General features: G+C 40.6%; 1 protein-coding gene across 1 annotated transcript in view; it reads left to right on the forward strand.

The window, feature by feature from the left end:
- LOC129771340 (SH3 domain-binding glutamic acid-rich protein homolog) overlaps positions 1-10,675 on the forward strand; it is a 53,698-nt gene extending 43,023 nt beyond the window's left edge. The window contains exon 2 of the mRNA XM_055774883.1: positions 9,091-10,675. Coding sequence (XP_055630858.1) covers positions 9,091-9,519 — 429 coding nt within the window. The 3' untranslated portion in view covers positions 9,520-10,675. The remainder of the gene's footprint in view (positions 1-9,090) is intronic.
- Positions 10,676-14,454: the final 3,779 nt, after the last annotated feature.

Consider the following 14,454-nt stretch of genomic DNA (forward strand, 5'->3'; position numbering starts at 1 on the left):
AGTGCTTTTCCGGCCTCACTGAACGGATAGCTTCGACAGAGCTAAGACTATCCGTTACAATGTAATAGTGTTCAACAGGTCGTGAGGCGACGCTGTCCAGCGCCCAGTGTATTGCTGCCAATTCAGCAATATATACTGAGCAGGGATACTGAAGACTGTGTGAGGTGCTAAAAAATACGTTGAACACTCCAAATCCTATGGACTCATTCATAGAGGACCCATCAGTAAAATACATATTATCACAATTGATACGCCCATACTTTGCATTGAAGATCGTAAGAACGATCCCCGATAGAAGGTAATCTGGAATATCATGGATTTTCTCCTTCATGAACAGATCAAAATGTACAGAGGAATTGATGTAGTCAGGGAAACAAACACGGTTGGGAATATACGAAGGAATATATACATATGAATTCATGATATGAGCTCATAAATCCAGAATGAAAATTTAGCTCGCTCAGTTGCTCAAAATTTCCGATCACCAATGGGTTCATAACCTTACACCGGATGAGAAACCGAAGAGATAATAAATTGAAGCGATCTTTTAGTGGGAGTACGCCTGCCAAAACCTCGAGGCTCATGGTATGCGTTGAGGGCATACATCCCAACGCAATACGGAGACAAAGATGCTGAATTCGCTCGGGTTTAATGAGGTGTGTTTTGGCAGCTGAAACAGAAACTGCCATACTCCATCACTGAGAGAATAGTTGTTCGATACAACATTATAAGATCTTCGGGATGGGCTCCCCACCAGGTGCCGGTAATTGTACGGAGAAAGTTTATTCTTTGTTGACATTTTTTACTCAGATACCTAATATGGGCCCCCCAAGTACATTTGGAGTCCCCAAGACCCCAAGATACTTAAATGACATAGCATGAGTGATCGGTTTACCCAAAAGTTGAATCTTTGGTTTTGCTGGTCTATGCTTCCTAGAAAAAAAACCACCATTTCTGTTTTCTCCGTGGAGAATTCGATCCCTAGCCCAATGGCCCAGGTTGAAAAATTGTTCAAAGTATCTTGTAAGGGTCCTTGGAGGTCGGATTCTTTGATCCTACGATCTGAAATTTTGTGTAAGGCAATTGTCGATGTCGCTTACATAGAAGTTGTACAAAATGGGGCTTAAACATGAGCCCTGGGGGAGGCCCATGTAAGAGACCCGACTTACTGCCGAATCTCCGTGAGAAAAGTTCAAATGTTTCTCACAAAGCAAGTTATATAACATATTATTCAATAGAGGCGGCAGACCCCGAGAGTGTAATTTGTCTGACAAAACCTCTTTTGAAACAGAATCAAAGGCCCCCTTTATGTCCAAGAATACTGAAACCATTTGTTTTTTTTCGGCGTAAGCCATTTGAATTTCTGAAGAAAGCAACGCAAGACAATCATTCGTCCCCTTGCCCCTGCGGAACCCATATTGTGTATCTGAGAGTAGGCCATTCGTTTCAACCCATCGATCAAGGCGAAACAAGATCATTTTCTCCAACAATTTCCGTATACAAGACAGCATTGCTATTGGGCGGTACGAATTGAAGTCGGACACGGGCCTTCCGGGTTTTTGAATAGCTATAACTCTTACTTGTCTCCAATTATCTGGAACAATATTATGCTCCATGAACCGATTGAATAAATTCAACAAGCGATGTATCGCAACATCAGGGAGGTTTTTCAACAAGTTGAACTTAATTCTATCCGTTCCTGGAGCCGAATTGTTACAAAAAAGGAGAGCAAGGGAGAATTCTACCATCGAAAACTCGGAATCAAGATCGCACCTATCTTGAGGTATATCTCGAACAATTTTTTGCACAGGAGCGGAATCAGGACAAACCTTCCGTGCAAAATTGAAAATCCATCGATGTGAATATTCTTCGCTTTCATTCGTTGAAGAGCGATTTCTCATGTTTCGAGCCACTTTCCATAATTTTTGACGTAGGACTACGTCTAACCGGAAGATATAGGGGGTGAAATGGAAATCTAGGCACTGAACAAGTAGGAAAAAATGCAAGATTTGGAACGCTTATAACTCGAGCATTTCTCAATAGATCGCAAAGGTTTTTGCATCAATTGATAGGAAATATATCTACGCATCTATCATAACGAATAACATTTCATTTTTCTTGATTTAAATAATTGAATAATTGTGAAATATCAAGCATTGTCAAAATGCACTATGTGCCCATTTTTGATTGGTCCATTTTGTGCTCCTCAAATCGTACCGACCAAAACGTGCAACCAGAGCAGCAGCCAAATAGAATGAAGCACGATTGGAAAGGAAAAAGGAAAAAATGAACGAAACATTGGTCGCAGTCTTACACATGCGTAATTCTCGAGCCAGCCAGTCAGCTTAAAAATCCCCGCTCCGCTGCCGTAACGATCATTCTTTGTGTGGACACCGACTGGACAACATCGTTGCTGGACGGGCTGGACGGCGAGGGATCGAGTGCCTTTCTCAAGGCAAGAGAGCGGAGGTGGTAGCGCTGGAGTAAAGTAGAGTAGAGTTTTCAAAGGGCCTTTCTCAAGGCTAGAGACGAATGAACTGCAAAAGTTTAAAGTCTCTATAATACAAGACCTTCCTTCCGTAACGATCATTCTCATTCAAACCGTACACCACATCGGTTCGCATCACAACACATCAACAAACCAACCCAAGCAGCCATGTCTGGACATGGTAAAGGAGGAAAAGTGAAGGGAAAGGCAAAATCCCGCTCAAACCGTGTTGATCTGGAGTTCCCCGCAAGGGTAGCTAGGCCGAGCGCATTAGTACCAGTGTACCAGTCCACCTAGCCGGCGTTATATAGCTTCGGCTGCCGAAGTGATCGAGTTAGCTGGCAAAGCTGCTCGCGACGATAAGAAAACCCGCATTCGGAACAGAACACATTCGGTTCGGTGGACATCAAGACAACAGGCAGTTGCAGCGAGTGGCGAGTGGCAAACGCAATCGCAAAACGGCATCAGGTAGCAGAAGAAAAAAGTTTGTTCTTTATACAAACTGCTTTGGTGGCAAATTCAGAACAAGGCGGCATCGAGGGCGTTCGAAATGGTTTTTTTCAAAACCACGAGTACTAAGTTTTCTAAATTGGAACCATTCCATAAAACAAGGCGCTTTTCAGGGCCATTAAACCTTCCAAAAAATAGTTTAGGAAATACAGTTCAATGCTTTCTAAAACAATATCCAAAATAATAATAAAACACAAATTGATTTTTTCATAATTTGTTTGCCAGGTTATGATGAGTATGTGAATTTGGCAGTTGTTCTGAGCTTATTGATTTTCACCAATTCTTAAATTGCTTCTAGATTGAATGTACAGTAATTTACACTTATCTCGACATTTAGTTGGACATTTTTGTAAACATAGAGTTCGGGGTCCAAATTATGACCCCACATTGAAGGTCGACACTGTACCACTGTCATCGCAAATGTTCAATTACAGGTTAAAATTACCTCCAATCCGACACTGAGTAGTGGTAATGCGACGTGTCATTGAATGTAATTTACTGTAAAATATGTCACAAGCTGGATGGGAAGAAATTTTCCAACTGTGAAAGCTGTGGCGAGTGGCAAATGCAATCGCTAAACAGCAAGGTTTAGCCGAACAAGATGGGGATATCGAGTGATAACAAAACAATAAACTCTTTAGATTGAAGATAATTTTGTGATCCTGAAAAGGACCCTTTTCAGCCTGCATGTGAATCCAACGAGCGAACAAATCGTAATGAATGTATTTTTTTGCCATCGCTCCCTTTTAACGCTCATTCGTTCGTCTCGTTGGACTCGCCCCTCTGGCTGAGTCTGCCGATTTGTCTCTATCCTGTGAGTGTGTACCGCTAGAGTATAAAACACCCGGACCCCAAAAAAATATCTTATTTTATTTCAAACCGTGAACCCGTGTGGTTGTACGGCATCGGCATCGTGGACGTTATAAAGGAGGACAAGTTAAGAGAAAGGCAAAGTCTCACTCGAACCGTGCAGGTCTCCAGTTCCCTGTTGGTCGCATTCACTGATTGCTCCGCAAGGGTAACTAGGCTGAACGGATTGGTGCCGGAGCACCAGTATACCTAACAGCGATTATAGAGTTTCGGTCGTCGGAGTGCTCGAGTTGGCTTGCAAAGCATCTCACGACAATCAGAAAACCCGCATCAAGAACAGAGCAGCTTCGGTTCGGCGCTCATCAAGGCAACAATTAGTTTCAGTGAGTGGCAAAGTGTTTCTCCGGCACGTCGCATTAAATGTAATTTACTGAACAACATGTCACAAGCTGGATGGGAAGAAATTTTCCAACTGTGAAAGCTGTGGCGAGTGGCAAACGCAATAGCTAAACAGGAAGGTTGACCCGAACAAGATGGGAATATCTAGTGATAACAAAAACACAACACCAAAGGTTCTTTTCAGAACCATCAACATATTCATAAAGAGTAACCAGTAAACTAATCCATTTTTCAGGTAGATAGGTAGGTATTCACGTAGGAGAAGAAAATAAAACAATATATTTAAAATATATATTTAACAAAAGCTGTCCCCTCTGTATAGTCCTACGTCACTCCGGTTATGTCCCCGACATTACCCACCCGTCTTTTTTTTTTTTCATTGACGTTTCTCGTGACAAACCTCCCACGAAATTTCGCCAATAAGCACGTTTTTTCCCTTTGATCAAGTTTTTAAATTGATTTTCAAGGTCCAAATACGATTGAAAATTTTCAATGGTTCCACGTTTCCGAAAAGCTTTGAATGCGTTCGATTTATCCTGATAAAGCTTGGAACATTGGCTATCCCACCATGGATTGGGAGGCCTTCGACGAATAGTGGAGCCTGGGATGGGTTTCGTTTGAGCGCGAACCGCGCTGTCATAGATCAAACGAGAAATGAAGTTATACTCCTCCAATGGAGGAAAACCATCGCTGGAATTGATGGCTAGAGCAATCGCGTCCGCATATTTTTTCCAGTCAATGTGTCTTGTGAGGTCATATGCCATGTTTATAGATTCAGAAGAATTCGACCCAATGGTGATGGAAATTTTGATTGGCAAGTGATCACTACAGTTGGGGTCCTTGATTACATTCCACCTGCAATCTAACGATAGTGAATTCGAGCAAAGCGAGAGGTCAAGAGCACTTGGGTTAGCAGGAGGTTTAGGAACACGTGTTGTTTCCCCAGTATTCAAAACGGTCATATTGAAGCTGTTACAAAGGTCATATATCAACGATGAACGATTGTCGTCGTACTGTTCCCCCCCAGGCAGTTCCGTGAGAGTTGAAGTCTCCCAAGATCAATCGTGGCTCAGGAAGAAGTGAGCACATGTCAACAAGTTGCTTGCGGCTAACCGCAGCTCTCGGAGGCCAATACAAGCTGACAATACAGAGGTCTTTTCCTCTGATGTTTGCATGACAAGCAACAGCTTCAATCCCTCCAATAGGTGGAAGGTCAATTCGAAAAAATGAGTGGCACTTATTGATCTCCAATAGCACCCCTCCGTATCTGTCATCACGGTCCAAGCGTATAATATTGAAATCATGGAAAGAGAGATCATCTCGCGAAGAAAGCCAAGTTTCGGACAGAGCAAAAACATCACAATTGAACTTATGAATTAAAAATTTGAATGTATCCAATTTAGGGATAAGACTACGACAATTCCACTGTAAAACAGTGATATCTCCGACCTCTCTATTTGAATTAGACATCAAGAGAGATAATCATTGCAAGGAGGGGCCATGTTTGCATCAATTGCTGCAAAATTGTCTTTAGTACTGGAAGCATTGCGGTGACAATGGTTCTGATGGAGTCGGAAACATTAAAACACGTGAAGATTTGATCCACAAGGTCAGACAACTTTATAAATCCCGATTGGGAAGTTGAACTTGACGGAAAAACAGGGACAGTTGGGGTTTTTGATGTCCCCTCGAGTGCTGGGTCGTTCGAAGGTGAACTATTGCCACGGAAGCCAGTAGGAACCTGATTTTGCTTGTCCGCTGCACTCGATTTTTTAGGCAAGCTAACAGGGGTTATCACCGGAGGGACTTGTCCTTGAACTTTGGGAGTGGTCACATTTTTGCGCCGGGGATTCCCTTGGAAAATGAACGGTGTGCCCCGTTAGCTGTGTCCGCTTCCATTTCGTCAACGGGCAACGTGGCGAAGGCATTTTGTGTGTTGATTGGTTGTTGTTCTTGAGCCGGTGGAGAAGCGCTCTTAAAATTTCCGCAAAAGTGCGCTTCGAGCGTTCCTTCAAAGAGCGCTTCTGTTTATCCCAGCGACTCTTATAAGTTTCACAAGCTGAGAGCTCATGTGGGGATCCCCCGCAATATGGACATTTATGCTCAGTCGCACTGCAGGATTTCCCCTCATGTTGCTCTCCGCAAGTGGCACAGCGCTCCTTGTTGGCTCCTTGTTAATTTATCCACCATAACGTAGTCAGGGAGGGCGGAACCAGCAAAAGTTACTCGAAACGAGTCGGACGGCGTGAATTTCTTTTCTTCCCCATTCTGGGAAACTTTTCCAAGTTGCTGGCAGTCCAAAATTTTAATTTGCTTCAAAGGTAGCTGTTTAAATCTGCCATCTCCCTCTTTTATTATTTCGCTCGTTAGACCCGTTTCTGTAATCACCCCCGCAATTTCTACGTTATGGCAGGGCACTTATACGCGATATTCTATTACAAAACTATTGTCGACAACAATATCGTTAGCGTGCTTCCGATTAGCCACGACAACACGCAGTTTGTTCGGTCTAACCTTTCTAATTTCGACCACGGAGGAATAATATCTTGCCAGATCTTTAGAAATTTGAATGACATTTAGAGATTTTCCTTTTGGTTTGGGGCGGAAGAAAACAACCCATGGGCCAGATCCAGGTGAATCTTCTGGATAGACCTTGACACGAGGAGAGGAAACAACTGAGGGGGAGGACGAGGTCGATTCTTGAGCGGGGTCAGGAACAGTAGGGCTGGGAGGCAAGTTCGGGAGTTGATCGGAAGCGGGAGCAGGAGATTGAGGGGGTGAAGAGGAAAGGTTTGCAAATTTTCTTGAGGGGGGCTTGTTTAGGTGGCTTACTCTCCCGAGGGGGGAACGCGTTTAAGCGACTTTCCAGCTCCCGTAGATATGGAGGGGTAGACAGTGGATTCAATCTCCATGTCAACGGTTCCTTCTTCATCTGCCATTTGAAGTGGCAGATGTACACTCTTTATTTATTTTTTCAATTTTTTTTGTTTTTTCTTTCTTAACCTAATAAACTTAACCTAATATTATATATATATATATATATATATATATATATATATATATATATATATATATGTATATATATATATATATATATATATATATATATATATATATGTATATATATATATATATATATATATATATATATATATATGTATATATATATATATATATATATATATATATATATATGTATATATATATATATATATATATATATATATATATATATATATATATATATATATATATATATATATATATATATATATATATATATATATATATATATATATATATATATATATATATATATATATATATATATATATATATATATATATATATATATATATATATATATATATATATATATATATATATATATATATATATATATATATATATATATATATATATATATATATATATATATATATATATATATATGTACTAAATTATTTATACTTATTATGCACACCACACCAGTGCGGATAATCTCCAACGCGTATCAATCCTTCGGTACAGCTGAACCGGTGTATCGCACCACAGTACGATAATGGTGTCGATGACGAGAGGCGATTAATTCACCAGCACACAGCACACAGCGCCCGCTGTAGGCCTTCTTCCTCCTGCTTGTTGTGTCCGCTTCAATGCAATCCAGTTACAATCAAGGGAATCCCGTTATTGTGCACAATCACTAGACCAGCCACGAGAATAACGGTATCATTTCAACGATACACGATAACGAAATATATGCGTCCGGCGGCTTCGAACTTAGGAAGACGAATGCACTTGGTACCTTATCATACGCGTTATCGCATGCTCCTCATACGCAGGCTGCAATACTGAGCTCCACCTTGCTTCCAACATCCGTGACCACATTCGATGCACCCATCAAGAAACCACCAAAGCACAGATGAGAAAAAAATAAGTAAAAAAAACTTTTTAAGTTAAGCGGTTTAATTGTGATTAAACATAGTAATGTACTAAAAGCTAGAAAATAATTAGGCAAGTAGCAGTTAGCATTTATCACATCTCTCCTTCATTAGTCTAGAGCATTGATAAAACTAAAATAAAATCGTGGGACAAATGATGAAGTCGCTAATTGTGGATAATGGAAATCCAACGTGCCCCACGATTTTATTTTAGTTTTATCAATGCCCTAGACTAATGAAGGAGAGGTGTGATAACTGCTAACTGCTACTTGTCTATTATTTCCTAGCTTTTAGTACATTATTATGTTGAATCACAATTAAACCGTTTAACTTAACAAGTGTTTTTTACTTATTTTATTTTCTAGTTTTTAGTACATTATCTGTTTCATTAGAATATTTCTCTACAATAAAACTTTTGTACTGTATTCTATAAGTCAAAAAATTTCATCTGATACCGATATTGAGTGGATTGCAGAAAATACATAGTGTGTTCTCCAAGTTTCTCCTTTCATGTGATACCCATATTAATGGGGTTTTGACATAATATGTAGTCCGCCATTGTGTAGGATTTTGATGGATTTGCATTCGCCAATACGATAGGAGTCGCTATACTAACTGGATATTGTACCTTCAGTGTCGGTTAATCACGCCAACTGCTTGGTAAACATTCGACTGCGCTAAGGGTAATTCTAAACGCATTGATCATGTACCGAATAAATACAGCTTCGCGCTAGTATGTATCCATGCTAGTTCGTAGAAACCGTTCTCTTGGCTCATCTTGACACGTCACATCGCATATTTTCAAGTTCAAAGAATCATGTGGCATGGGTAATATGAGTTTGGCTTCTGCTCTATGAATGCTTCGGTTGGGTGGAGGATAGAGATAATAACAATTCTTCCTTTAAACACTCAGATTAATATCGTGATTTATATCTCCGGCAGGTCAAAAAGCGCCAGCAGCGGGTGACGATGATCCTCGACAGCAAACACATCCCGTACACCCCGATCGACATCACAGAACCCGGCCAGGAGGGCGAGAAGGAATTCATGCAGAAGCACTCCGATCACAACGGATCGACGATCAGCGATCCCAACCCGAGACATCCCCTGCCACCACAGATTTTCAACGACGAGGATTACTGCGGCGACTACGACGATTTCGATCTGTCGAACGAGGTTGACCAGCTGGAGGTGTTCCTGAAGCTTGAGGCACCCAAACCGGTGAGCGAAGAGGAAGAACTGCAACAGCAGCAGCAGAAGAATGGCACCGGCGACGACGAGCAGGACACGACGAGCCAGGTGGCGACGGCGGCGGAAGATGATGACGAGAACAAAGAAAATAAGACTGAAGAGGGAGCGAATGAGGTTTGAGTTGTTTCCGATGGGCCAGTTTTTTTTTTGTTTTCGTGTTAAAACATTTTTCACAGCTTTTTTTCGTTTCTCAATACTTACCCGGTTTGTCACTACTAGCGTGTGGCTTATGCGAAAAAAATGCTTCCCAGAAATAAGTTCTACCGATTCGCGCCCCGTCGTAAATCATATAGCATATCTGCGTGTGTGTGATGTATGAAATTTGAATTGCATTTTTCGTTCTGGTTTTTTCCTTTGAGCAATAATTTACGCTATCCGTGTGTATCGTTGGCAAATGCAGTTGAACTAACCAAATAGATTGCTATATAAAAGTATATAGAAAAATAATAGAACGCATGTATTTTACTTGCAAATCAATCGTTGTTTTTGGTGGTGAGACAAGATCCACATTAAATTTCCGTTTGCACTGTTGCGATCTTGGATGACTTGTTCATGCGCTTAAAGCTATACAGTAGTCGTTCGCTAACTGGACTTCCTTTAAATGGACTTATCTTTGATAGGGCGTACGTTAATTGATTGATTGATTCTTCGTTTTTAAGAGGCTCTAAACTTTGCAGTTCATTCGCCTCTAATTCGTACGTTAACTAGGCTGCAGCCCATTTATGTATCAATAATAGACGTCATTTTCAACTTGATGTTTTGCAGTGCAGTGAGGGAATAGAATTTGATAATTGAGTTTTTTTCCGGCCCAGTTAGCGAACAAGTACTGTAGTTACATTTAGTTATGACATCAGTCAGGTAGTGCCCAACTGTTAGGAAAAGCTATTTAGCTATGTTTAGCTGTAATCGATTACTAACAAGCGTTTAGTGTTTAACACATTCAGTATAGAAGGGGCAAAACAAGAACCAGAAGTGCATTTTTTGTTAGTTTGATATTTCAACTAATAGAGAAGCTAGCAGTAAACAAGCGATAAGATAAGATAGTCAGTCGTAATTGCGTATCCTCGTTTCCAACAGTCGCGCAGAGGGCCTCTTTTTTACACACAGATTCCCAATTTGTTGGCTTGTTAATCCTGGAAAGTTATATATAATATAGCCATTTTACAATTATTCTAGTTATTGCAATCGCAATCGATAAGCACCATGTTAATTCTGAAGGTAGTTTGCCGGATTTTTCGTAATGTCCAAAATTTACCAAATAGATAATTGATTGAAATCGTATAATTTTTTTTATGTTTATTTGTCTATGAAAACTACGATTTTTCTACATTCATGCTAACAAAAATGTTTTTGCACTAATTTTTCTTCGAGAAACCATTGCTCTGCTGTATATTTAGGTTTAGGAAACTGCAAAAAATTTCTTCTTATCTCGAAGGTCAAATAATTAATCACGAGAAATTATTTTTTAATTTATCGTGATAAGTATCATATCGATCAGGAACTATTTGAATATGCTAAAAATTGGACAACAAACGACAAAATCGCTGATCTAATCTTGAGAAGTGAATTGAAGGTATTAGATTTCTAGGAAATTGTAGTCATTCAAATTAAAGTCCACATAAATTAATTTATTTACTATGATGCTACATCCCATGAATAGATTGGATCGTATTCACAACATCGAACGCGGTCCATTGCTGCAATTCTCTAAGTTCACCGATCCTTCTCAAGTCCTGCTCCACCTGGTCCAACCACCTCGCTCGCTGGGATTCTCTTCTCTTCTAGTCCCCACCGGATTCGACGCGAACACTATCTTTACAGGGTTGCTGTCCTGCAATCTTGCAACATGCCCTGCCCATCGCACTAGTCCAACCTTGGCGACTTTCTGGATGCTGGCTTCGCCGTAGAGTTGTGCCAGTTCGTGGTTCATCCTCGTTTTCCATACTCCGTTTTCTTGTACACCGCCATATATATTGTTATGAACACCCGGCGTTTGAAAACACCAAGAGCTTGTGAGTCCTTTTCGACTATCGTCGCATCGTACTTCGTGCCCGTAGAGGACTATCGGTTGAAGCAGGGATTTGTACATGGTACCCTTCGTACGGGGTCGGAGTTTGTTAGTCTTTAAGGAATTGGGGAGCCCATAGTAGGCGTGACTTCCGTTGATTATACGTCTTCGAATTTCACGGCTGTTGTAGTTGTCAGTTGTTATCAACGAGCCAAGGTGGACAAACTTCTCTAACACCTCGAGCTCGTCGTCGTCGATCGCAACACTACTACTAGGAAGAATTCTGTTGCGCTCAGTCCTTCCTGCTAGCATATATTTTGTCTTAAACGTATTGATTCCAAGCCCAATCAGTCTTGCTTTGTGTTTCAGTCGGGTATACAAGTCCACTATCGTCGCATGTGTTCTTCCGATTATGTCCACCTCGTCGACGGAGCAGATAAACTGACTAGACATGTTGAAAATCGTGCCCGGATGTTGAAGCCCCGCTCGCCTGTCGAGGTCTCCTGTGAATCTCAAACGACTCCGACAGATCGCCTGAGATCCTCACACCGCACCGCATACCGTTCAACGCCGTATCATTCTTGTCAGATTTCGGGGAAGCCGTGTTCAGTCTTCGGAATGCAACGCGGTGCTGATGTGCAACTTTTTTTTTGCACCCAGTTGAAGTCTTACTCCTAGCGTACACCTGCGCCCCGAAACAATGTTGAAATGTTTTGTTGTCAACACCGTTCGCTTCAAAGTTCGAACATCCTCGCTGTACCGTATCTTTACACCGGTTTATATACCCAGTTTTAAGACACGCTCGAATCTGGTTTGTCTGCTTTGCTTTCTCTGTTGCGCATCACACAAGCGTATACTGTTGGTATGGAGGCACACTGTTGTTTTTATGCTTAGCTTAGAACAGGTGAAGACAAAAGGGGCGTTAGAATTTGATGTGTGTGTGTGTGTGTAGAGAATCAGGCGGGAATCACACGCTTTTTTCACTCCTCCGGTAGCTGTTCTGTGTCCCAGATCCTGACGATCAATCGATGCATACACTCTACTAGTTTTCCCGGATCTCCCTTGAAAAGCTCCGCTGCGGAGCCATCCTTACCAACTGCTTTTTGGCTCTTTAGTCGATAATGGCCTCCGCCGTTGTTCAATGTACCGGTATAGTTCTCATCAACGCCGTCTTGGAATCCTGTCTGCGCACTGTTTAGGTACATCGGTGTACATCATAGTGCTGCCTTTAGCTTTGAAATTTCGATCAGCTCGCGTTCGATCGTCAAGATGCATCCTTCCTTTGCTTTTGTGCGAGGCGTTCGATTTCTTAGAGTACTTCCGCGCTTCTCAAGAACCGATGAAGTAATTTCATCTCGTCACACTCTTCCTCTTCCAGGTGGCGCTTTTTTCCTGAAAGATGTGTTTTGCTGCCTTTGCGTCCGTTGCAGCATGGCTGCGCGGGCTGCATCCTTTTCGCTCAGAAGCACTAGCACTAGTCGTCAAACTTTTCGTTCGCAGTTTGACCATCACCAGGTAGTGGTCCAAAGTAAATAAAGGATGATTTTTTGAGTGTTTGTTTTTCAATTTACAGGAGAAACACAAGTAAATTTAAAAAAAATACAAAATTCAATATTGGGAATCAATCTTTGCCGTTTATTTTTCAAAGTTTATGTAAATGTTGCCCACGACTACGTTTTCATGCGTTATCTATGCGTGAAGTCCAATTTTGAGTTAAATTTTTAAGTATATCGACTGGTATCTCACCGATAACATGTCTGATGTTGTCTACGAGTGCTTGAATAGATGTTGGTTTATCGACATAAACGAGTTATTTGACATACCCCCACAAAGAATAGTCCAACGATGTCAAATCGCACGATCTAGGCGGCCAATTCACTAGTCTAAAAGGAAAGATGAATTGCTCAGCAAATTCATTGCGCAATAAGCTCATGTTTCGTGTGCTGTGTGGCATGTGGCACCATTTTGTTGAAACCACATGTCAACCAAATTCAGCTCGTGTATTTTGGGCAGTAAAAAGTTGAAAATCATTGCACGATAGCGATCACCATTGACTGTAACGTTGTTTTCATCTTCACCTTTAACTCTACTGTACTCGCGCGCAAAATTGTAACTCGTGTATTCACAGACTGTGCGTATCTCTGTAATATGCCTATTGTGTATTTTTAGGCCTTGATGGTAATTATTTAAAGACAAAGATATAATGGAACGAAACAACCCCAGAAATTTTTTTTATAACTTCATTTAGTTTTAAAAGTTATTTGATTCAGCCACCTCATCGATTATCGGTCTGTCAGACCGTATGCGTGAATATAGTAGGATTAAATAAGTACGGGCCAATGTTTCCTCCGGATCACAAACCGCACCAAACAGCACATTTTTCGAGATGCATTGGAGACTATTGTATTGCTTGTGGCTGCTCATCGGATAAAATACGACAAAAATGTGCTTCATTGCCTAATACATTTTTTTGATATGATAACAAATCAACACTTTTATAACAGAGCATTGATTTTAATAATAAGATTCAATGACATTGAGCGTTGTTCGTTTGTATTTTTTTTTCATAATGAAATGGCAATGAGACTGACTCAACTTTTTTTTGACACATGGCACGAATCATTCATATCTGTCAAAAATAGAGGGCTGGAAAACCAAACAGCCATAACATCACCCCTTGAGTGGAATAAATTATTGTGGTGATTTTGTGGGCACTTTATTTTGCCTGCAAGTGTAGTCCCGCTTTTTATTCAACTGTTCTTGTCGATACGAAGAAAACCCAATCTTTTCAATGAAATATTCCTTATTTCTTCCAAACATTGTAGATTGTATTACTTGTGACACTTTGATTAGATGCAGCCATTTACGCGCACCCCAATTCGGGAAACTATTTTTCAAAACAAATTATCATCTAAAAAAGAGAGTAAAAATATTTTTGAGTTTGCCTTCTTTCTGCAAAAATAAATACAGTTGCATTAAGAATATAACATTGTTCAATAATTGCCTTCCAATATAAACTAGTTTAGTATTATTATATAAATCATCAA

This window comes from Toxorhynchites rutilus, chromosome 2, assembly GCF_029784135.1.
Source record: "Toxorhynchites rutilus septentrionalis strain SRP chromosome 2, ASM2978413v1, whole genome shotgun sequence".
In the NCBI taxonomy this organism is placed as follows: domain Eukaryota; kingdom Metazoa; phylum Arthropoda; class Insecta; order Diptera; family Culicidae; genus Toxorhynchites; species Toxorhynchites rutilus.